This window comes from Zonotrichia albicollis, unplaced genomic scaffold, assembly GCF_047830755.1.
Source record: "Zonotrichia albicollis isolate bZonAlb1 unplaced genomic scaffold, bZonAlb1.hap1 Scaffold_73_unloc_1, whole genome shotgun sequence".
NCBI lineage: Eukaryota > Metazoa > Chordata > Aves > Passeriformes > Passerellidae > Zonotrichia > Zonotrichia albicollis.
In genome coordinates this window covers 343,635-369,587 of record NW_027428459.1, presented here as the reverse complement: position 1 = coordinate 369,587, position 25,953 = coordinate 343,635, and the positions used below count along the sequence as shown (strand labels likewise).

The window sequence follows — 25,953 nt, the reverse complement described above, 5'->3', positions numbered from 1 at the left end:
GCCACGGTGGGCGGGGGGGAGAGACCCTCACTTGGTACCCCCCCCGAAAAAATTAAAAAAATTAAAATAAATTTAAAAAAAATCCCACCCTAAAAAAAAAAAAAAATCGGGAGGAGCGGCTTCTTCAAAAAATAAAAATCAGAATATTCCCCCCCTCCCCTAAAAAAATAATTCAGGAGTCTGCTATTTTACTGTTAAAAATTTAAAAAAAAAAAATCCCACACCAAAAAAAATAAAAAAAAAAATCGGGAGGAGCTTCCAGGTTTTTCGCTTAGAAAAATGAAAATATTGCCCCCCTAAAAAACAAAATAATTCAGGGGTCTCCTCTTTTACTGTTAAAAATAAAAAAAAAAAACCACAAAAAAAAAATATATATATATATATATCGGGAGGAGCTTGTTCTTAAAAAAAAAATTAAAAAAAAAATATATATATATATATAGCGAGAGGAGCTTGTTCTTAAAAAAAAAAAAATCAAAATATTCCCCCCCTCCCCTAAAAAAACTAATTCAGGGGTCTCCTCTTTTACTGTTAAAAATTAAAAAAAAAAAAATCCCACAAAAAAAAAAAAAATATATATATATCGGGAGGAGCTTGTTCTTAAAAAAAAAACAAAAACTCAAAATATTCCCCCCTTCCCCTAAAAAAATAATTCACGGGTCTCCTCTTTTACTGTTAAAAATTAAAAAAAAAAACCCACCAAAAAAAAAAAAATATCGGGAGGAGGTTTTTCTGTAAAAAAAAAAAAAATCAGAATATTCCCCCCTCTGAAAAAAAAATTATAATTCAGGGGTCTCCTCTTTTATTCTTAAAAAAAAATCAAAATATTCCCCCCTCTAAAAAGAAAAAATTATTTAGGGGCCTCCTGTTTTTTTCTAAAAATATCTAAATAATTTTCCCTCCCCCTCCAAAAAAAAAAAAAAAAAAAAAAAAAAAATCAGGGGCCTCTTTTCTCTTTAAAAAAAATCTAAATTAATTCTCCCCTCTCTAAATATATAACTCAGGGGTCTCCTCTTATTCTTAAAAAAAAAAAAAAAATCTAAATAAATTCCGTCATTCCAAAAAAAAATTAATGGGCCTCCTCTTTAATTCTTAAAAAAAATCAAAATATTCCCCCCCCCCAAAAAAATATAATTAATGGGTCTCCTCTTTTATTCTTAAAAAAAAATCTAAATAAATTCCCCCTCCTCCAAAAAAAAATAAAAATCAGGCGAATTCTCTTTTTTTTAAAAAATAATTAAATATTCCCCCCCCCAAAAAAAATCGGGATTTGCTTCCTCTCTTTTTCCCCCCCCAAAAAAAAAATAAAATCAGGAGAAAGGACCCCACTTTTTTCCTAAAAAATAAAATAAATTAGAAACCCCCTCCTCTTGTTAGAAAAAGAAAATAAATTCGAATCCCCCCACTCTGTTTTTCTCCTTTTTTTGCCCCAAAAATTGCAGAGGGGAAGGGGGAGAGGAACCCCCAGATTTAGGTAAATAAAATAAATAAATAAATAAATAAAGGGGAGAGGAGCCCCCCAAAAAAACACCAAAAATCTACGAGGGAGCCCCCAAAACAATCCCAGAAATAGAGAAGAGGAGCCCGAAAATAATCCCAAAAATAGAGAAGGAGACCCCAAAATAATCCCTTAAAAAATCCCAAAAATAGACGAGGGGACCCCCAAAATAATCCCAAAAATAGAGAAGGAGACCCCAAAATAATCCCTAAAAACAAATCCCAAAAATAGCCAAGAGGACCCCCAAAATAATCCCAAAAATAGAGAAGGAGACCCCAAAATAATCCCTAAAAACAAATCCCAAAAATAGCCGAGAGGACCCCGAAAATAATCCCAAAAATAGAGAAGGAGACCCCGAAATAATCCCTAAAAAAATCCCAAAAATAAGCAAGGAGACCCCGAAAATAATCCCAAAAATAGAGAAGGAGACCCCCAAAATAATCCCTAAAAAAATCCCAAAAATAGCCGAGAGGAACCCCAAAAAAATCTCAAAAAAAATCCCAAAAATAGGCGAGGAGACCCCCAAAACAACCCCAAAAACAGAGAAGGAGACCCCGAAAATAATCCCTAAAAAAAATCCCAAAATCAGGCGAGACCCCTCCCCCCCCCCTTTCCCAAAATAAACCAAAAAAATGGGAAAGGCCGCGAGCAGCCCCCTCCCCCTCCCCTTTTTCCCCCCAAAAAAACCGCGGATTTGGGGTCGGGAGGGGTCGGGGGAGGGGGTGAGGATGAGGATGAGGATGAGGAGGGGGAGGGGGGGATGAAGATGGAGGAGGGGAGGAAGGAGGAGGAGGAGGAGGAGGAGGGGGGGGGGGGGGGATGGAGATGACGGAGGGCGAAGGAGAAGGAGGATGAGGATGAAGGCGATGCAGAGGAAGGCTCCGGAGGCTGCGGGAGGAGGAGGCCGCGGAGGAGGAGGAGGAGGAGGGTGAGGATGAGGAGGGTGAGGGTGAAGGCGCTCCCGGCCGTGATGCAGCAGAACCCGGGCGGAGCGAGCGCCGGATGAGCCCGAGCAGATCCGGCCGAAAAATCCCCGCGGCGGGAGAGGGAGCGGGAGCGGGAGCGGGAGCGGCAACGGAGCCCGGGAATGCCCCAGATCCACCCAAAATCACCCCGAAATCCACACAAAAATAGCTCAAATTCACCCCCAAAATCACCCCAAAAATAGCCCAAATTCACCCCCAAAATCCCCACAAAATCACCCCAAAAATAGCCCAAAATCCACACAAAATCCCCACAAAATCACCCCAAAAATAGCCCAAATTCACCCCCAAAATCACCCCGAAATCACCCCGAAAATAGCTCAAAATCCACACAAAATCACCCCAAAAATCCCCACAAAATCACCCCGAAATCCACACAAAATCACCCCAAAAATCCCCACAAAATCACCCCGAAAATAGCTCAAAATCCACACTAAATCCACCCCCAAATCACCCCAAAAATAGCCCAAAATCACCCCAAAAATCCCCACAAAATCACCCCGAAATCACCCCGAAAATAGCTCAAAATCCACACTAAATCCACCCCCACCAAAAATAGCCCAAATTCACCCCCAAAATCCCCACAAAATCACCCAAAATCCCCACAAAATCCACCCCAAAAATACCCCAAAAATAGCCCAAAATCCACACAAAATCACCCCCAAAATCACCCCAAAAATAGCCCAAATTCACCCCCAAAATCCACACAAAATCACCCCAAAAATAGCCCAAAATCCGCACAAAATCACCCCCAAAATCCACCCCAAACCACCCCCAAATCACCCCAAAAATAGCCCAAATTCACCCACAAAATCCCCACAAAATCACCCAAAATCCCCACAAAATCCACCCCAAAAATAGCCCAAAATCCACACAAAATCACCCCCAAAATCACCCCAAAAATAGCCCAAATTCACCCCCAAAATCCCACAAAATCACCCCAAAAATAGCCCAAAATCCCCACAAAATCACCCCAAAAATACCCCCAAATCCACCCCCAAAATCCCCACAAAATCCACCCCCATTCACCCCAAAATCCAGACAAAAATACCCCAAATTCACCCCAAAAATACCCACAAAATCCCCACAAAATCCACCCCAAATCCACCCTAAATCACTCCAAAATCCACACAAAATCACCCCCAAAATCCACCCCATATCACCCCGAAATCACCCCAAAAATAGCCCAAATTCACCCCCAAAATCCCCACAAAATCACCCCCAAAAATAGCCCAAAATCCGCACAAAATCACCCCAAATCCACCCTAAATCACCCCAAAATCCCCACAAAATCACCCCAAAAATACCCCCAAATCCACCCCCAAAATCCCCACAAAATCCACCCCAATTCACCCCAAAATCCAGACAAAAATACCCCAAATTCACCCCAAAAATACCCACAAAATCCCCACAAAATCCACCCCAAATCCACCCTAAATCACTCCAAAATCCACACAAAAATAGCCCAAATTCACCCCAAAATCCACACAAAATTCACACAAAATCACCCCAAAAATAGCCCAAATTCACCCCCAAGATCCACACAAAATCCCCACAAAATTCACCAAAAATACCCACAAAATCCACCCCAAAAATACCCCAAATTCACCCCAAATCCACCCCCAAAATTCACCCAAAATCCCCACAAAATCCACCCCAAATCCACACTAAATCACCCCAAAATCCACACAAAATCACCCCAAAAATACCCCCAAATCCATCCCAAATCAACACCCAAGATCCCCACAAAATTCACCCAAAATCCACCTTAAATCACCCCAAAATCCACACAAAAATACCCCAAATTCACCCCAAAATTGCCCCAAAATATCCCCATAAAATCCACCCCCAAAATCGCCAGAAAATTCACCCAAAATCCCACAAAATTCACCCAAAATCCACCCCCAAGATCTCCAGAAAATCACCCCAAAATCACCCCCAAATCACCCCCAAAATCCACACAAAAATATCCCAAATCCACCCCAAAATCCACCCCAAATCCACCCCAAATCACCCCAAAATCCACACAAAATCACCCCAAAATACCCCAAAATTCACTCCAAGATCAACCCAAACATCCCCACAAAATCCACCCCAAAATCAACCCCAAATTCATTTCAAAACCACCCCAAATTCACCTCAAAATTCACCCCCAAAATCCCACAAAATTCGCCCACAAAATCCACCCCAAAATTACCCCAAAATCACCCCAAAAATACCCCAAATTCACCCCAAAATCACCCCCAAAATTCCACAAAATCCACCCCTAAATCCCCAAAATTCACCCCTAAATCCCCTCGAATTCACCCCAAAATTCACCCGGAATTCACCCCAAAATTAACCCCAAATCCCACCTCAAAATTGACCCCAAATGCCCCAAAATTCACCCCAAAATTCACCCCTAAATCCACCCCCAAAACCCCCCGAATTCACCCCAAAATTAACCCCAAATTCCCCCAAAATTGACCCTAAATCACCCTGAATTCACCCCAAAATTCACCCAAATGCCCCAAAATTCACCCCTAAATCCCCTCGAATTCACCCCAAAATTCACCTGGAATTCACCCCAAAATCCACCCCAAATCCACCCCGAATTCACCCCAAAATTAACCCCAAATCCCACCTCAAAATTGACCCCCTGAATTCACCCCAAAATTCACCCCAAATTCCCCCAAAATTGACCCTAAATCACCCTGAATTCACCCCAAAATTCACCCCTAAATCCACCCAAAACCCCCCGAATTCACCCCAAATTCACCCAAATCCCCCAAAATTGACCCCTAAATCCCCTCAAATTCACCCCAAAATTCACCTGGAATTCACCCAAAATTAACCCCAAATCCCACCTCAAAATTGACCCCAAATCAACCCCAAATCCCCCAAAATCCACCCCAAAATTGCCCCCAAATCCACCCCTAAATTCCCCAAATTCACCCCAAAATTCATCCCAAAATTCACCCCTGAATTCACCCCAAAATCCCCCAGATTCACCCCTGAATTCACCCCAAAATCCCCCAAATTCACCCCAAAATCCATGGGCTGAGAGATCTCCTGGGATGGACCAGGCAGGTCCCACCCCAGCACCACCGAAGCCTCCTGAGATGCTGAGGAACATCCTGAGGAACCTCTGTGGGGTCTTGGAGACCCCCAAACCCAACCCCAAATCCATGGGGTGACACCTTGGGGGTGGGAGATCTCCTGGGATGGACCAGGCAGGTCCCACCTGACCTCCACCGAAGCCTCCTGAGATGCTGAGGAACATCTTGAGGAACCCTGAGGGTCTTGAAGACCCCCAGATCCAACCCAAACTCCATAAGGTGACACCTTTGGGGCTGAGCCATCTCCTGGGATGGACCACAGAAGGTCCCACCCCAGCACCACTGAAGCCTCCTGAGATGCTGAGGAACATCTTGAGGAACATCTGTGGGGTCTTGGAGACCCCCAAACCCAACCCCAAATCCATGGGGGGAGATCTTTGAGGAACATCTTGAGGAACCCTGAAGGTCTTGGAGACCCCCAAACTCATGGGGGGACATTTTTGGGCTGAGTCATCTCCTGGGATGGACCATGCAGGTCCCACCCTGACCTCCACCGAAGCCTCCTGAGATGCTGAGGAACCTCCTGAGGAACACTGAGGGTCTTGGAGACCCCCAACCCCAAATCCGTGTGAGGACATCTTTGGGTCTCACCACCCTTGTGACTGCTGAGGATGGACCACAGAAGGTCCCACCCCACCTCCACCGAAGCCTCCTGAGATGCTGAGGAACCTCTTGAGGAACCTCTGTGGGGTCTTGGAGACCCCCAAACCCAACCCCAAATCCATGGGGGGAGATCTTTGGGGCAAGAGATCTCCTGGGATGGACCAGGCAGGTCTCACCCCACCTGCACCGAAGCCTCCTGAGATGCTGAGGAACATCTTGAGGAACATCTGTGGGGTCTTGGAGACCCCCAAACCCAACCCCAAATCCATAAGGTGACACCTTGGGGGTGGGAGATCTCCTGGGATGGACCATGCAGGTCCCACCTGACCTCCACCGAAGCCTCCTGAGATGCTGAGGAACCTCTTGAGGAACATCTGTGGGGTCTTGGAGACCCCCAAACCCAACCCCAAATCCGTGTGAGGACATCTTTGAGGAACATCTTGAGGAACCCTGAAGGTCTTGGAGACCCCCAAACTCATGGGGGGACATTTTTGGGCTGAGTCATCTCCTGGGATGGACCACAGAAGGTCCCACCCCACCTCCACCGAAGCCTCCTGAGATGCTGAGGAACATCTGTGGGGTCTTGGAGACCCCCAAACCCAACCCCAAATCCATAAGGTGACACCTTGGGGCAAGAGATCTCCTGGGATGGACCATGCAGGTCCCACCTGACCTCCACCGAAGCCTCCTGAGATGCTGAGGAACCTCTTGAGGAACCTCTGTGGGGTCTTGGAGACCCCCAAACCCAACCCCAAATCCATGGGGGGACATCTTTGAGGAACATCTTGAGGAACCCTGAAGGTCTTGGAGACCCCCAAACTCATGGGGGGACATTTTTGGGCTGAGTCATCTCCTGGGATGGACCACAGAAGGTCCCACCCTGACCACCAGTGAAGCCTCCTGAGATGCTGAGGAACATCTTGAGGGTCTTGGAGACCCCCAAACCCAACCCCAAATCCATGGGGGGAGATCTTTGGGGCAAGAGATCTCCTGGGATGGACCAGGCAGGTCTCACCCCACCTGCACTGAAGCCTCCTGAGATGCTGAGGAACCTCTGTGGGGTCTTGGAGACCCCCAAACCCAACCCCAAATCCATGGGGGGAGATCTTTGAGGAACATCTTGAGGAACCCTGAAGGTCTTGGAGACCCCCAAACTCATGGAGGGGCATTTTTGGGCTGAGTCATCTCCTGGGATGGACCATGCAGGTCCCACCCTGACCACCACCGAAGCCTCCTGAGATGCTGAGGAACATCTGTGGGGTCTTGGGGACCCCCAAGCCCAACCCCAAATCCGTGTGAGGACAAGTTTGGGTCTCACCACCCTTGTGACTGCTGAGGATGGACCACAGAAGGTCCCACCCCACCTGCACCGAAGCCTCCTGAGATGCTGAGGAACCTCCTGAGGAACCCTGAGGGTCTTGGAGACCCCCAGATCCAACCCAAACTCCATAAGATGACACCTTTGGGGCTGAGCCATCTCCAGGGATGGACCACAGAAGGTCCCACCCCAGCACCACCGAAGCCTCCTGAGATGCTGAGGAACATCTTGAGGAACCCCGAGGGGTCTTGGAGACCCCCAGATCCAACCCAAACTCCATAAGATGACATCTTTGGGGCTGAGCCATCTCCAGGGATGGACCACAGAAGGTCCCACCCCACCTCCACCGAAGCCTCCTGAGATGCTGAGAAACCTCTTGAGGAACCTCTGTGGGGTCTTGGAGACCCCCAAACCCAACCCCAAATCCATGGGGGGACATCTTTGAGGAACATCTTGAGGAACCCTGAAGGTCTTGGAGACCCCCAAACTCATGGAGGGACATTTTTGGGCTGAGCCATCTCCTGGGATGGACCATGCAGGTCCCACCCTGACCACCACCGAAGCCTCCTGAGATGCTGAGGAACATTTTGAGGAACCTCTGTGGGGTCTTGGAGACCCCCAAACCCAACCCCAAATCCATGGGGGGAGATCTTTGGAGTGGGAGATCTCCTGGGATGGACCAAGCAGGTCCCACCCCACCTGCACCGAAGCCTCCTGAGATGCTGAGGAACATCTTGAGGAACATCTTGAGGGTCTTGGAGACCCCCAAACCCAACCCCAAATCCATAAGGTGACACCTTGGGGGTGGGAGATCTCCTGGGATGGACCATGCAGGTCCCACCCCAGCACCACCGAAGCCTCCTGAGATGCTGAGGAACATCTTGAGGGTCTTGGAGACCCCCAAACCCAACCCCAAATCCATGGGGGGAGATCTTTGAGGAACATCTTGAGGAACCCTGAGGGTCTTGGAGACCCCCAAACTCATGGGGGGACATTTTTGGGCTGAGTCATCTCCTGGGATGGACCATGCAGGTCCCACCCTGACCACCACCGAAGCCTCCTGAGATGCTGAGGAACATCTGTGGGGTCTTGGGGACCCCCAAGCCCAACCCCAAATCTGTGTGAGGACAAGTTTGGGTCTCACCACCCTTGTGACTGCTGAGGATGGACCACAGAAGGTCCCACTCCACCTGCACCGAAGCCTCCTGAGATGCTGAGGAACATCTTGAGGAACCCCGAGGGGTCTTGGAGACCCCCAGATCCAACCCAAACTCCATAAGGTGACACCTTTGGGGCTGAGCCATCTCCAGGGATGGACCACAGAAGGTCCCACCCCTCCACCACCGAAGCCTCCTGAGATGCTGAGGAACCTCTTGAGGAACCCCGAGGGGTCTTGGAGACCCCCAAACCCAACCCCAAATCCGTGTGAGGACAAGTTTGGGTCTCACCACCCTTGTGACTGCTGAGGATGGACCACAGAAGGTCCCACCCCACCTGCACCGAAGCCTCCTGAGATGCTGAGGAACATCTTGAGGAACCCCGAGGGTCTTGGAGACCCCCAAACCCAACCCCAAATCCATGGGGTGACATCTTTGGGGTGAGAGATCTCCTGGGATGGACCACGCAGGTCCCACCCTGACCTCCACTGAAGCCTCCTGAGATGCTGAGGAACCTCTGTGGGGTCTTGGAGACCCCCAAACCCAACCCCAAATCCATGGGGTGACACCTTGGGGGTGGGAGATCTCCTGGGATGGACCATGCAGGTCCCACCTGACCTCCACCAAAGCCTCCTGAGATGCTGAGGAACATCTTGAGGAACCCTGAGGGTCTTGAAGACCCCCAGATCCAACCCAAACTCCATAAGGTGACACCTTTGGGGCTGAGCCATCTCCAGGGATGGACCACAGAAGGTCCCACCCCATCTCCACCGAAGCCTCCTGAGATGCTGAGGAACCTCTTGAGGAACCTCTGTGGGGTCTTGGAGACCCCCAAACCCAACCCCAAATCCGTGTGAGGAGATCTTTGAGGAACATCTTGAGGAACCCTGAAGGTCTTGGAGACCCCCAAACTCATGGAGGGACATTTTTGGGCTGAGCCATCTCCTGGGATGGACCATGCAGGTCCCACCCTGACCACCACCGAAGCCTCCTGAGATGCTGAGGAACATCTGTGGGGTCTTGGGGACCCCCAAGCCCAACCCCAAATCTGTGTGAGGACAAGTTTGGGTCTCACCACCCTTGTGACTGCTGAGGATGGACCACAGAAGGTCCCACCCCACCTCCACGGAAGCCTCCTGAGATGCTGAGGAACCTCCTGAGGAACCTCTGTGGGGTCTTGGAGACCCCCAAACCCAACCCCAAATCCATAAGGTGACACCTTGGGGGTGGGAGATCTCCTGGGATGGACCATGCAGGTCCCACCTGACCTCCACCGAAGCCTCCTGAGATGCTGAGGAACATCTTGAGGAACCCTGAGGGTCTTGAAGACCCCCAGATCCAACCCAAACTCCATGGGGTGACATCTTTGGGGCTGAGCCATCTCCTGGGATGGACCACAGAAGGTCCCACCCCAGCACCACCGAAGCCTCCTGAGATGCTGAGGAACCTCTGTGAGGTCTTGGAGACCCCCAAACCCAACCCTGGGGGAGATTTTTGGGGTCCTGCCCACCCTGAACCCCACCCGAGGTGGAGCCCACCATGGACCAGGAGGTGACACCAAGAGGGGCCTGAGCACCCCCAGGAGAACCTGGAGGAGAACCTGGAGGAGAACCTGGAGGAGAACCCAAGGAGAACCCAAGGAGAACCCAAGGAGAACCTGGAGGAGAACCTGGTGAAGAACCCAAGGAGAACCCAAGGAGAACCCAAGGAGAACCCAAGGAGAACTCAAGGAGAACCCGTGGAGAACCCAAGGAGAACCCAAGGAGAACCAAGAGGAGAACCTGGTGGAGAACCCAAGGAGAACCCAAGGAGAACCCAAGGAGAACCCAAGGAGAACCCAAGGAGAACCTGGAGGAGAACCCAAGGAGAACCTGGAGGAGAACCTAAGGAGAACCCAAGGAGAACCTGGTGAAGAACCCAAGGAGAACCCAAGGAGAACCTGGAGGAGAACCTGGTGAAGAACCCAAGGAGAACCCAAGGAGAACCTGGAGGAGAACCTAAGGAGAACCCAAGGAGAACCCAAGGAGAACCCGTGGAGAACCCAAGGAGAACCCAGAGGAGAACCCAAGGAGAACCTGGAGGAGAACCTAGAGGAGAACCTGGAGGAGAACCCAGAGGAGAACCCAAGGAGAACCTGGTGAAGAACCCAAGGAGAACCCAAGGAGAACCTGGAGGAGAACCTAAGGAGAACCCAAGGAGAACCCAAGGAGAACCCGTGGAGAACCCAAGGAGAACCCAGAGGAGAACCCAAGGTGAACCTGGTGAAGAACCCAGAGGAGAACCCAGAGGAGAACCCAAGGAGAACCCAAGGAGAACCCAGAGGAGAACCCAGAGGAGAACCTGGAGGAGAACCCGGAGGAGAACCCAGAGGAGAACCCAAGGAGAACCCAAGGAGAACCTGGAGGAGAATCTGGTGAAGAACCCAAGGAGAACCCAAGGAGAACCCAAGGAGAACCCAAGGAGAACCTGGAGGAGAACCCGTGGAGAACCCAAGGAGAACCCAAGGAGAACCCAAGGAGAACCTGGAGGAGAACCTGGTGAAGAACCCAAGGAGAACCCAAGGAGAACCTGGAGGAGAACCCAAGGAGAACCCAAGAAGAACCTAAGGAGAACCTGGAGGAGAACCCAAGGAGAACCCAAGGAGAACCCAAGGAGAACCTGGAGGAGAACCCAAGGAGAACCCAAGGAGAACCCAAGGAGAACCTGAAGGAGAACCTGGTGAAGAACCCAAGGAGAACCCAAGGAGAACGCAAGGAGAACCCAAGGAGAACCTGGAGGAGAACCCAGAGGAGAACCCAGAGGAGAACCCAAGGAGAACCTGGTGGAGAACCCAAGGAGAACCCAAGAAGAACCCAAGGAGAACCCAGGCCCACCATGGAGGGTTTTGGGGAGGGGTCTCCTCGGACCAGGCCTGACCTCTCGGCACTCCTGGAGGAACCTCTGGAGCTCCAGGTGGTCCTGCAGGCGCCGCGTCCACTCCTGGGCCAGCTGGTGGTTGCGTTGGCTCCTGCAGGGGTGGGACCTCCTAATTAACCCTTAATTAACCCTTAATTAACCGCTAATTAACCCCTGAGCCTCCCCTCAGAGGGGAAACTGAGGCACGAGCTCCCACCTGGGGTCCACCAGCAAACCCAGCCCTGTCCTCCAGGGGGGTCCTGGGTGGAGTTTTGGGGTTCTGGGTCAAATTTTGGGTTCCTGGCAGGAGTTTTGGAGGTTCTGGGAGATGTTTTGGGGTTCTGGATGGAGTTTTGGGTTCCTGGGTGTAATTTTGGGGGTCCTGGGTGGAGTTTTGGGTTCCTGGGAGCTGTTTTGGGTTCTTGGGTGGAGTTTGGGAGGTTCTGGGTCAATTTTTGGGTTCCTGGGTGGAGTTTTGGGGTTCTGGGTCAAATTTTGAGTTCCTGGGTAGAGTTTTGTTGTCCTGGGCGGAGTTTTGGGGGTTCTGAGGGGTTTCGATGGTTCCTGGGTGGAGTTTTGGGTTCCTGGGTGAAGTTTGGGTTCTTGGGTGGAATTTTGATGGATTATGGATGGAATTTTGGGTTCCTGGATGGAGTTTTGGGTTCCTGGGTGGTGTTTTGGGTTCCTGGATGGAGTTTTGGGTTCCTGGGTGGACTTTTGTGGTCCTGGGTGGAGCTTTGGGGTCCTGAGTGGTTTTGATGGTTTCTGGGAGGAGTTTTGGGGATTCTGGGTCAAATTTTGGGTTCCTGAGTCAAATTCTGGGGCTTCCGGTGGCAGTTTTGGGTTCCTGGATGAAATTTTGGGTTCCTGGGTGGACTTTTGTGGTCCTGGGTGGAGTTTTGGTGTCCTGGAAGATGTTTTGGGTTCCTGGGAGGAGTTTTGGCATTCTGGGAGATGTTTTGGGTTCCTGGGTCAAATTTTGGGTTCCTGGGTGAAATTTTGGGGTTCCTGGGTGGAATTTTGGTGTCCTGGAAGATGATTTGGGTTCCTGGGTGGAATTTTGGGGGTTCTGAGTAAAGTTTTGGGGTTCTGGGTGGAATTTTGGGGTTCCTGGATGAAATTTTGGGTTCCTGGGTGGAGTTTTGGGGTTCCTGGGAGCTGCTGGTGGCCCGGGGATCTCCATGGTGGCCCCAGGTGTCCCCTGGTGGCCCCAGAGTGTCTCCTGGTGGCCCCAGAGTGTCTCCTGGTGGCCTGGGGATCTCCATGGTGGCCCCAGGGATCTCCATGGTGGCCTGGGGATCTCCATGGTGGGCCCAGGGTGCTCCATGGTGGCCTGGGGATCTCCATGGTGGCCCCAGGGATCTCCCTGGTGGCCCCGAGGGTCTCCCTGGTGGCCCGGGGATCTCCATGGTGTCCCCAGGTGTCTCCTGGTGTCCCCACCTGTCGCGGAGCTCCTCCATGGCCTGGGCCACGCGGTCGCTGTGGAGGTGCCGCTGCCGCCGGAGGCTCTCGCCGGCCTGCAGGACCAGCTGGACCTTCTGCAGGTTCAGCTCCAGCGTGGTGGAGAAGTCCTTGTGCTCCTTCAGCGCCTTGGTCACCCCGTCCACCGAGTCGGGCAGCTCGGCGTGGGCCAGCGTGGTCTCCTGGTGGGGTTGGTGGGGTTGGTGGGCTCTGAGGTGGCCTTGGGGTGGTCACCTCAAAGCCACAGCAGATCCACCAGGGGTTGCTCCCACCCAAGTCCATCTCTCAGGACCTTCTGCAAACCATTCCCACCACCCAAAGTCTTCTTCCACCCATCTCCATCATCCAGGACCTTCTAACCATGGTCCCCATCCACCATCTCCATCAACCAGACCTTCTCCCATCCATGGTCCCCATTACCTGTCCATCATCTCCACCATCCCAGACCTTCACCTAACCATGGTCCCCATCATCCCACCCCACCATCTCCACCACCCCAGACCTTCTCCCATCCCACCACCCATCCACCATCTCCATCATCCAGGACCTTCTAACCATGGTCCCCATCACCCATCCACCATTTCCACCAAACAAGATCTTCTCCCAGCCCATCCCACCACCATGTCCTCCTCCCAGAGCTCCTCCTCCTATCCCATCCCACCACCATGTTCTCCTCCCAGACCTTCTCCCACCCCACCACCATCTCCTCCTCCCAGACCTTCTCCCACCCATCACCCATCCACCATCTCCATCAACCAGGACCTTCTAACCATGGTCCCCATCACCCATCCATCATCTCCACCAACCAAGACCTTCTCCCATCCCATCCCACCACCATGTTCTCCACCCAGACCTCCTCCCAAACCTTCTCCCACCCATCACCCATCCATCATCTCCACCACCCCAGACCTTCTAACCATTGATTGTTCCCATCACCCATCCATCATCTCCATCATCCAGGACCTTCTAACCATTGATTGTTCCCATCACCCATCCATCATCTCCATCATCCAGGACCTTCTAACCATGGTCCCCATTACCCATCCATCATCTCCACCACCCCAGACCTTCACCTAACCATGGTCCCCATCATCCCACCCCATCATCTCCACCACCCCAGACCTTCTCCCATCCCACCACCCATCCACCATCTCCATCAACCAGGACCTTCTAACCATGGTCCCCATCACCCATCCATCATCTCCACCACCCCAGACCTTCTCCCACCCCTCCCACCACCACGTCCACCTCCCAGACCTCCTCCCACCCATCACCCATCCATCATCTCCACCTCCCAGACCTCCTCCCACCCATCCCACCACCATCTCCACCAAGACATTCTCCCACCCACCCCACCACCACCATGTCCACCTCCCACCCCACCACCACGTCCACCTCCCAGACCTTCTCCCACCCATCACCCATCCATCATCTCCACCTCCCAGACCTTCTCCCACCCATCACCCATCCATCATCTCCACCTCCCAGACCTCCTATCCCACCCCACCACCACGTTCTCCTCCCAGACCTCCTCCCAGACCTCCTCCCACCCATCCCACCACCACGTCCACCTCCCAGACCTTCTCCCACCCATCCCACCACCATCTCCACCACCCAGACCTTCTCCCACCCCACCTCCTCGGTGCCCACCTGGCTGTCGAGGCTGCCCTGGCACTGCTGCACGTCCCTCAGGAAGAGCTGCAGGACGTGGGCCTGCACCAGGAGCTCTCTCCGGGCGTCCCAGCTCTGCAGGAGCTTCCCCCAGCCCGCGTCCAGCTTGTGCAGCCACTGCTGCAGGGACCCGTGGGGCACGTCCACCTCCTCCACGGCCAGCAGCTCGCTGGCCGCCTGCAGCCGCCCAAAGTCCTCCTCGCGCCCGTTGATCTCCTCCTTGAGGGCCACGTGGACGTTGAGCAGCTCCTCGGCCTCGGCCAAGCTCTGCGGGACCTCCTGCGAGCCCACGGCCGCCTGGGCCTTCACCAGCCACGCCAGGAACTCGTCCAGGTCCTGCAGGAACTGCCGCAGGCGCCCGGCCACCGCCAGCGTGTCCTCGCAGCCGCGGAAGGTCCTCTGCAGCTCGTCCCACTCGCGGCCGATCTCCTCCAAGGGCAGCAGCACCTCCAGGGCGCGCCCGGGGTGGGCCTGGGCCAGGGCCTGGCCCTCGCGCTGGAGCTCCAGCAGCCGCGGCTCCAGGGCCACCAGCGCGGCCTCCATGGTGGACAGGCGGCGCTGCAGGGCCACCAGCCCGCCCAGGTCACCTCCACCACCACCGCCGCCGCCGCCGCCGGAGCTGGTGGCCTCGATGGACCTCCTCTTGTCGCGCACCTGCGCCTTCATCTCGCCGCACTCCAGCAGGAAGTTCTGGATCTTCAGCACCGAGCTCAGCTGGCTCTTCTTGGTCTCCACCAGCTCCACCACGCGGTTCCAGCTGGAGACGGGGATGGGAGAGGGGTGAGACCTTCTCTGAGCTGGGGTGGGGCCCACCAGGATCAGGAGAAACCTTTGGGATGGGCTGGGAATGGTGGCATGGGGAGGAGGAACCCATGGGGACGTCCCACCACTGGAGAACCTCAGGTTGGAGGTCTCCAGACAGCCCCACACAAAGCTCTCCCCACCAAGGAGACCTCAAGAAGGTTGGGACCATTTCAGGACCCCCAGGATGGGCTTGGACCATTGTCCTGGTGAGGTGGAACCCATGGGGACGTCCCACCATGGAGAACTTCAGGTTTGGGTCACACAAAGCTGTCCCCCACCAAGGAGACCTCAAAGATGGGCTTGGACCATTGTCCTGGTAAGGTGGAACCCATGGGGACGTCCCACCACTCGGAGAACCTCAGGTTGGAGGTCTCCAGACACCCCCACACAAAGCTCTCCCCACCAAGGAGACCTCAAGAAGGTTGGGACCATTTCAGGACCCCCAGGATGGGCTTGGACCATTGTCCTGGTGAGGTGGAACCCATGGGGACGTCCCACCACGGAGAACCTCAGGTTTGGGGTCACACAAAGCTGTCCCCACCAAGGAGACCTCAAGAACATTGAGATCACTTCAGGACCCCCAGGATGGGCTTGGACCACTCCAATGGAGACCTGGACCCCACAGGGACATCCCACCACTGGAGAACCTCAGGTTGAGAAGTTCCAACCCCACCATGGAGACCCCAAGAAGGTCAAGGTCCACCTCGGGTCCCCTCCACGCCCGTACCGGCTGTTGAGGTGGTCCTGGCAGGACCGGACCTCGTCCGAGCTGGGGTGGCCTCCATCCACCAGCTGCTGCACCACCTGGTTGACGTCCAGGATGCGCCCCATGACGCTGTTCATCTCCTGGTCCAGGCTCTCAAACCTGGGCAGGAGGACACGGGCAGGTCCACCAGGGGCACCAGGAACCTCAGCCATGAACCCCAGGGTGAACCTCAACCACCCAACCCCATGGAGAACCTTGACCATGAACCCCATGGAGAACCCCAACCATCCAACCCCATGGAGAACCCCAACCATGAATCCCATGGAGAACCTCAACCATGAACCCCAGGGAGAATCTCAACCACCCAACCCCATGGAGAACCTCAACCATCCATGAAGAACCTCAACCATCCAACCCCATGGAGAACCCCAACCAACCCCACCCCACCTGTGCTGCACCACCTCAACCTCATCCAGCTCCTCGGACACCTCCATCTTCTCCAACCCCATGGAGAACCTCAACCACCCAACCCCATGGAGAACCTCAACCACCCAACCTCATGGAGAACCTCAACCATGAACCCCATGGAGAACTTCAACCATCCAACCCCATGGAGAACCTCAACCACCCAACCCCATGGAGAACCTCAACCATCCATGAAGAACCTCAACCATCCAACCCCATGGAGAACCTCAACCATGAACCCCATGGAGAACCTCAACCACCCAACCCCATGGAGAACTTCAACCGTCCAACCCTAGGGAGAACCTCAACCATGAACCCCATGGAGAACCCCAACCACCCAACGCCATGAGGAACCTCAACCACGAACCCCAACCACGAACCCCAACCACGAACCCCCTGAGGAACTACACCCAACCCCACCCCACCTGTGCTGCACCACCTCGACCCCATCCAGCTCCTCGAGCACCTCCATCTTCTCCAACCCCATGGAGAACCTTAACCACCCAACCCCATGGAGAACCTCAACCATGAACCCCATGGAGAACCCCAACCATGAACCCCAGGGTGAACCTCAACCATGAACCCCATGGAGAACCCCAATCACCCAACCCCATGGAGAAACTTGACCATCCAACCCCAACCACCCAACCCCATGAAGAACCTCAACCATGAACCCCATGAGGAACCTCACCCAACCCCACCCCACCTGTGCTGCACCACCTCGACCTCATCCAGCTCCTCAGGGCACCTCCATCTTCCCCAGCGCCATAAAGAACCTCAACCACCCAACCCCATGGAGAACCTCAACCACCCAACCCCATGGAGAACCTCAACCATCCAACCCCGTGGAGAACCTCAACCATCCAACCCCATGGAGAACCTCAACCATCCAATGCCATGGAGAACCTCAACCATCCATGAAGAACCTCAATCACCCAACCCCATGGAGAACCCCAACCATGAACCCCAGGGAGAACCTCAACCATCCAACCCCAACCTCAACCACGAACCCCCTGAGGAACCTCACCCAACCCCACCCCACCTGTGCTGCACCACCTCGACCTCATCCAGCTCCTCAGGGCACCTCCATCTTCCCCAGCCCCATGAAGAACCTCAACCACCCAACCCCATGGAGAACCTCAACCATCCAACCCCGTGAAAAACCTCAACCATCCAACCCCATGGAGAACCTCAACCATCTAACCCTGTGAAGAACCTCAACCATCCAATGCCATGAAGAACCTCAACCAACCAACCCCATGGAGAACCCCAACCATGAACCCCATGGAGAAACACAACCATCCAACCCCATGAGGAACCTCAACCATCCAACCCCATGAAGAAACTTGACCATCCAACTCCAACCATCCAAGCCCATGAGGAACCTCACCACCCTACCCCAACAACCCAACCCCATGGAGAACCTCAACCACGAACACCATGAAGAACCTCAACACCCAACCCTATGAGGAACCTCAATCATTCCACCCCATGAGGAGCCTCAACCACCCAACCCCATGAAGAACCTCGACCACCCAACCCTGTGAAGAACCTCAACCATCCAGCCAAGCCCATGAAGAACCACAATCATCCAATCCCATGAAGAAACTTGACCATCCAACCTCAACCACCCAACCCCATGAGGAACCTCACCCAACCCCAGCCCACCTGTGCTGCACCACCTCGACCTCATCCAGCTCCTCGGGCACCTCCATCCTCTCCAGCCACTGCTCCTTCTCGTCCACCCACACCTCGCAGGCGTGCACCTCGCTGAACATGCGGTAGACGGCCAGCGCGTCCCGCAGCCACTGCGTCCTCAGCACGGCCACCTCGGCCACCTCGCCGTAGAGCTGCTCCACCTCCACCACACGGATCTGGATGTCCACGCCCTGGCGGCGCTCGGGCGCCAGCAGCGCCAGCTGCGCGCGGAGCCCCAGCACGGCTCCGCGCTGCTTCTCCACCTGCTCCAGCAGAGCTCCGTGCTGCCGCAGCAGCGCCCGGCTCGAGTGCTCATCGTGGCCGAAGTCGTCGCTGGACACCACGCGGTAGATGTCCTGCAGCCACGCCACCAGGTCGTCCGTGTCGGCGCTGAACTGGAAGAAGCTCAGCGCGTCCTCCAGGCGCTGCTGGTGGAGCCCCGTGATCTCCTCCAGCTTCTTCCAGCGCAGGCAGACCTCGCGCATCTTCTCCTGGATGCCCGCGGAGCCCAAGGGCTTCTTGGCCAGGATCTTCTCGCCTTTCTTCATGGTCTGGTGGAGCAGAGCGCGGCGGTTGCCCAGCTCGCCCAGCATGGTCTTGTGCTTGGTGGTCAAGGTGAGGACGCTGCTGAGGTCGCGGCCGCAGCTCCTGGTGGCCAGGATCTTCTCCTTCTCGCGGATCCAGGCCTCGGCCTCCTCCATCTCCTGGAAGAAGGTCCAGAGGTGCCGCGAGTCCTCCAGCTCCTTCCTGCGCTTGGCCGCCAGCGCGCGCAGCTCCTCCAGGCACGCCTGCACGTGGTGGACGCGGTTGCAGATGATCTGAGGGTCGCACGGTTGGTAGCCTGGGCCAGGAGAAGACACTCAGGCGGTGGCCAAGGGTCACCAGGCCCGGAGGTGTCCGAGGAAGGACCGGACACGACGCTCCGGCCTCTGCTCTGGGCTGGACTCCAGGATCTCAGAGGGTTCTTCCAACCCCAAGGGTTCTGTGGGGACTCTTGGAGGTGGCCCACCAGGACCTTGAGTTGACCATTCCATGGCCCACCAGGACCTTGGGTTGACCCTTCCATGGTCCACCAGGACCTTGGGTTGACCATTCCATGATCTACCAGGACCTTGGGTTGACCCTTCCATAGCCCACCAAGATCATGGGTTGACCATTCCATGGTCCACCAGGACGTTGAGTTGACCATTCCAGGGTCCACCAGGACCTTGGGTTGACCATTCCATGGCCCGCCAGGACCTTGGGTCAACCTTTCCGTGGGCCACCAAGATCATGGGTTGACCATTCCATAGCCCACGAAGATCCTGAATGGCTCCTTCATGGTCCATCAAGACCTTGGCTGATACTCTCATGGTCCATCAAGACCTCGATTGACCCTTCCATGGCCAACCAAAAGCTGCCTGACCTTTCCATGGTCCACCAGAACCTTGGGTTGACCCTTCCATGATCTACCAGAAGTTTGGGTTGATCCTCCCATGATCTACCAGAACCCTGGCTCAACCTTTTGATGGGCCACCAGGACCTTGGGTTGACCATTCCATGGCCTGCCAGAACCTTGGGTTGAACCTTCCAAGGCCCACCAAGACCTTGGGTTGACCATTCCAGGGTCCACCAGGACCTTGGGTTGACCCTTCCATGATCTACCAGAACCCTGGGTCAACCTTTTGATGGGCCACCAAGATCATGGGTTGACCATTCCAGGGCCCACCAGAACCTTGGGTTGACCCTTCCATGATCTACCAAAACCTTAGGTCAACCTTTCCATGGGCCACCAAGATCATGGGTTGACCCTTCCATGGTCCATCAAGACCACGTCTGACCTTTCCATGGTCCACCAAGACCTTGGCTGACCCTCCCATGGTCTACCAAGACCTTGGTTGATCCCTCCATGGTCGATCAAAACCTTGGCTGATCCTCCCATGGTCCATCAGACCTTGGCTGATCCTCTCATGGTCCATCAAGACCACGCCTGACCTTTCCATGGCCCACCAAGACCTTGGCTCACCCACCCATGGTCCACCAAGACCTTGGTTGATCCCTCCATGGTCCATCAAAACCTTGTCTGATCCTCCCATGGTCCATCAGACCTTGCCTGACCTTTCCATGGTCCATCAGGACCTTGGCTGCTCCTCTCATGGTCCACCAGACCTTGCCTGACCTTTCCATGGTCCATCAAAACCTTGTCTGACCTTTCCATGGTCCATCAGACCTTGGCTGATCCTCTCATGGTCCACCAAGACCACGCCTGACCTCTCCATGGTCCATCAGACCTTGCCTGACCTTTCCATGGTCCATCAAAACCTTGGCTGATCCTCCCATGGTCCACCAAGACCTTGGTTGATCCCTCCATGGTCCATCAAAACCTCGGCTGGTCCTCCCATGGTCCACCAAGACCACGCCTGACCTTTCCATGGTCCATCAGACCTTCCCAAGCCCACCACCTCCCCGTGCCCCGGTTGTCCACCCTGGTGGCGCCGTTACCGTCCAGCTCGGAGAACTCGAGCGCGGCGGCGTTGAGGGCCTGGACGCGCTCGCTCTGCGCCGCGATGTCGGCCTCCAGCAGCCCCTGCTTCTGCAGCAGGTCCTCCACCTCCAGCAGGTGCTTCCCCAGGTCCTTGGAGAGCAGGAGAACCTGCAGAAGAACCGACCCGCGTCACCCTGAACCACCCAACCCCGTGAGGAGCCTCAGCCATGAACCCCGTGGAGAACCTCCAGCATGAACCCCGTGGAGAACATTGACCATCCAACCCCATGGAGAACCTCAGCCATGAACCCCGTGGAGAACATTGACCATCCAACCCCAACCACCCAACCCCATGGAGAACCTCAACCATGAACCCCGTGGAGAACCTCAGCCATGAACCCCCTGGAGAACCTCGACCATGAACCCCATGGAGAACCTCGACCATCCAACCCCATGGAGAATCTCAGCCATGAACCCCAGGGAGAACCTCGACCATGAACCTCATGGAGAACCTCCAGCATGAACCCCGTGGAGAACCTCAACCATGAACCCCGTGGAGAACCTCAACCATGAACCCCGTGGAGAACCTCAGCCATGAACTCCATGGAGAACCTCGACCATCCAACCCCATGAGGATCCTCAACCATTCAACCCCGTGAAGAACCTCAGCCATGAACCCCATGGAGAACCTCAGCCATGAACCTCGTGGAGAACCATGACCACCCAACCCCATGGAGAACCTCAGCCATGAACCCCATGGAGAACCTCAACTATCCAACCCCATGAGGATCCTAAGCCATGAACTCGATGAAGAACCTTGACCATCCAACCTCGACCACCCAACCCCATGAAGAACCTCAACCACGAACCCCATGAGGAACCCCAACCATCCAACACCATGGAGAACCTCGACCATCCAACCTCAACCACCGAACCCCGTGAGGAACCTCAACCATGAACCCCATGGAGAACCTCCAGCATGAACCCCATGAGGAACCTTGACCATCCAACCCCCACCACCCAACCCCATGGAGAACCTCAAACATGAACCCCATGAGGAACCTCAACCACTCAACTCCATGGAGAACCTTGACCATCCAACCTCAACAACCCAACCCCATGAAGAACCTTGACCACCCAACCCCATGAAGAACCTCGACCATGAACCCCATGGAGAACCTCAACCACCCAACCCCGTGAGGAACCTCAGCCATGAACCTCATGGAGAACCTCAGCCATGAACCCCATGAAGAACCTTGGCCATCCACCCTCAACCACCCAACCCCATGGAGAACCTCAACCACCCAACCCCAACCCCATGGACCCTCCCAGAGCTCCTCAACCCTTCCCAGACCTCCACCCCACCCCCCCATCTCCTCCGCGTTGCCATCTCCACCTGCATCTCCTCCATCCAGTCGATCAGGTAGACCATCTCCTGAACCCCATGGAGAACCTCAACCATGAACCCCATGAAGAACCTCAGCCACCCAACCCCAACCACCGAACCCCATGGAGAACCTCAACCACCCAACCCCAACCACCGAACCCCATGGAGAACCTCAGCCATCCAACCTCAACCATGAACCCCATGGAGAACCTCAACCACCCAACCCCATGGAGAACCTCAGCCATCCAACCTCAACCACCCAACCCCATGGAGAACCTCAACCACCCAACCCCATGAAGAACCTCAACCACCCCACCTGTGCTGCACCACCTCGACCTCATCCAGCTCCTCAGGCACCTCCATCTTCTCCAACCCCATGGAGAACCTCAATCATTCCACCCGATGAGGAACCTCAACCATCCAACCCCATGGACCCTCCCAGAGCTCCTCAACCCTTCCCAGACCTCGACCCCCCCACCCCCCCATCTCCTGCGCGGTCCCATCTCCACCTGCATCTCCTCCATCCAGTCGATCATGTAGACCATCTCCTGAACCCCATGAGGAATCTCAACCACCCAACCCCATGAAGAACCTCAACCACCCAACCCCAACCACCCAACCCCATGGAGAACCTCAGCCATCCAACCTCAACCATGAACCCCATGGAGAACCTCAACCACCCAACCCCATGAAGAACCTCAACCACCCCACCTGTGCTGCACCACCTCAACCTCATCCAGCTCCTCAGGCACCTCCATCTTCTCCAACCCCATGGAGAACCTCAAACATCCAACCCCATGGAGAACCTCAACCACCCAACCCCATGGAGAACCTCAACCATGAACCCCATGAAGAACATTGACCATCCAACCCCATGAAGAACCTCAACCACCCAACCCCGTGAGGAACCTCAGCCATGAACCCCACGAAGCCTCCCAGCGCTCCTCAACCCTTCCCAGACCTCCACCCCACCTCCCCCCATCTCCTCCATGGTCCCATCTCCACCTGCATCTCCTCCATCCAGTCGATCAGGTAGACCATCTCCTGAACCCCATGAGGAATCTCAACCATGAACCCCATGAAGAACCTCAGCCATCCAACCTCAACCACCGAACCCCATGAAGAACCTCAACCACCCAACCCCAACCACCCAACCCCATGGAGAACCTCAGCCATCCAACCTCAACCATGAACCCCATGGAGAACCTCAACCATGAACCCCAAGAAGAACCTCAACCACCCCACCTGTGCTGCACCACCTCAACCTCATCCAGCTCCTCAGGCACCTCCATCTTCTCCAACCCCATGAAGAACCTCAACCACCCAACCCGATGAAGAACCTCAACCACCCAACCCCATGGAGAACCTCAACCATGAACCCCATGAAGAACCTCAACCATGAACCCCATGGAGAACATTGACCACCCAACCCCATGGACCCTCCCAGCGCTCCTCAACCCTTCCCACAACTCCACCGCACAACCCCCCCCATCTCCTCCATGGTCCCATCTCCACCTGCATCTCCTCCATCCAGTCGATCATGTAGACCATCTCCTGGAAGACCTTCTGCAGGGCCAGGTTCTGCTCGAGGCGGGCGCGGCGGGCGCGGAGCAGCTCCGTCAGCAGCGCCCACTGCCGCAGGACGTTGTCCCTCTGCGCGCCCACGCGCCGCGCGTCGTGGTAGCCGCCGGCCTCCATCTCCAGCGCCAGCTCCACCACGGCCTGGACGCGCTCCTGGTACGAGGAGATGTCGGCCTCGATGGCCTCGTGCTTCTTCATGGCCGCCTCCACCGCCGGCAGGTCGTAGCCGAAGTTGTCCTGAAATAACGGGGGGGGGGGACACGTGGAGATGGACACGGGTGGGGTGGGGTCCTCAGAGGTCAAGGAGGAGCCTAATGAGGTTCCACCAGAGGTACGTGGTCAATGAGAAGGTCAAGGAGGTTCCACCAGAGGTACGTGGTCAAGGAGGAGGTCAAGGAGGTTCCACCAGACCTCCATAACCAAGGAGGTTCCACCAGACCTCCATAACCAAGGAGGTCCAACTCCCTCTCCATGGTCAATGAGATCCCACCAGTCCTCTGTGGTCAATGAGGACCACAATGAGGTCCAACCCCCTCTCCATGGTCAATGAGGAGGTCGAGGAGGTTCCACCAGAGGTACGTGGTCAAGGAGGAGTTCAAGGAGGTTCCACCAGACCTCTGTGGTCAGGGAGGAGCCTAATGAGGTTCCACCAGAGCTATGTGGTCAAGGAGGTCCAACCCCCTCTCCATGGTCAATGAGGAGGTCAATGAAGTTCCACCAGACCTCCATGGTCAAGGAGGTTCCACCAGACCTCTGAGGTCAAGGAGGAGGTCGAGGAGGTTCCACCAGACCTCCATGGTCAATGAGAAGGTCAAGGAGGTTCCACCAGACCTCCATGGCCAAGGAGGTTCCACCAGTCCTCTGTGGTCAAGGAGGAGCCTAATGAGGTTCCACCAGAACTACGTGGTCAATGAGAAGGTCAAGGAGATCCCACCAGACCTCCATGGTCAATGAGGACCCTAATGAGGTCCAACCCCCTCTCCATGGTCAATGAGGAGATTGAGGAGGTTCCACCAGATCTCCATGGTCAATGAGGTTCCACCAGACCTCCATGGTCAATGAGGACGCCAATGAGGTTCCACCAGACCTCCATAACCAAGGAGGTCCAACTCCCTCTCCATGGTCAGTGAGGAGGTCAAGGAGGTGCCACCAGACCTCTGTGGTCAATGAAGAGATTGAGGAGGTCCCACCAGACCTCCATAACCAATGAGGTCCAACCCCCTCTCCATGGTCAAGGAGGAGCCTAATGAGGTTCTACCAGACCTCCGTGGTCAATGAGAAGGTCAAGGAGGTTCCACCAGATCTCCATGGCCAAGGAGGTTCCACCAGATCTCCATGGTCAAGGAGGTCCCATCAGTCCATCATAATCAAGGAGGTCCCACCAGACCTCTGTGGTCAAGGAGGAGGGCGAGGAGGTTCCACCAGACCTCCATGGCCAAGGGGGTTCCACCAGACCTCTGTGGTCAATGAGGTCCCACCAGACCTCTGTGGTCAATGAGGACACAATGAGGTCCAACCCCCTCTCCATGGTCAGTGAAGAGGTTGAGGAGGTTCCACCAGACCTCCATGGTCAATGAGGAAGCCAATGAGGTTCCACCAGACCTCTGTGGTCAATGAGGTCCAACCCCAACATCCTCTCCCAGGTCAAGGAGGTTCCACCAGACCTCTGTGGTCAAGGAGGAGGCCAAAGATGTCCAACCACCCCTCCCCTGCTCAAGGTGGTCCCCAATGAGGTCCCACCACCCACAATGAGGTCCCACCACACAAAATGAGGTCCCACCATCCAAAATGAGGTCTCACCACCCATAATGAGGTCCCACCACCCAAAATCAGGTCCCACCATCCACAATGAGGTCCCACCACCCAAATTGAGGTCCCACCATCTAAAATGAGGTTCCACCACCCAAAATGAGGTCCCACCACCCAAAATGAGGTCCCACCACCCAAATTGAGGTCCCACCACCCAAAATCAGGTCCCACCACCCAAAATGAGGTCCCACCACCCAAATTGAGGTCCCACCACCCACAATGAGGTCCCACCATCCACAATGAGGTCCCACCACCCAAATTGAGGTCCCACCACCCAAATTGAGGTCCCACCACCCACAATGAGGTCCCACCACCCAAAATGAGGTCCCACCACCCAAATTGAGGTCCCACCACC

At 54.8% G+C, this 25,953-nt stretch overlaps 1 protein-coding gene across 8 annotated transcripts in view; it reads right to left on the bottom strand.

Annotated features, from left to right (window-relative positions):
* The window catches only part of SPTBN4 (spectrin beta, non-erythrocytic 4), a 75,227-nt gene that overhangs the window by 32,338 nt on the left and 16,936 nt on the right, over positions 1 to 25,953 (bottom strand). For 3 of the 8 annotated variants that reach the window (XM_074534273.1, XM_074534271.1, XM_074534272.1), the window contains exons 11-17: positions 23,724 to 24,026; positions 20,839 to 20,989; positions 18,328 to 19,198; positions 16,216 to 16,353; positions 14,664 to 15,441; positions 12,993 to 13,195; positions 11,574 to 11,664 (exon numbers count right to left, since the gene is read on the bottom strand). In XM_074534273.1, the coding sequence (XP_074390374.1) occupies positions 11,574 to 11,664; positions 12,993 to 13,195; positions 14,664 to 15,441; positions 16,216 to 16,353; positions 18,328 to 19,198; positions 20,839 to 20,989; positions 23,724 to 24,026 (2,535 nt within the window). Of the gene's footprint in view, positions 1 to 11,573; positions 11,665 to 12,992; positions 13,196 to 14,663; positions 15,442 to 16,215; positions 16,354 to 16,641; positions 16,694 to 17,084; positions 17,147 to 17,365; positions 17,389 to 18,327; positions 19,199 to 20,838; positions 20,990 to 22,217; positions 22,269 to 22,717; positions 22,769 to 23,723; positions 24,027 to 25,953 lie in introns of those variants that run through there. The other 5 variants (XM_074534276.1, XM_074534275.1, XM_074534279.1 and 2 more) reach the window with 5 other exon arrangements.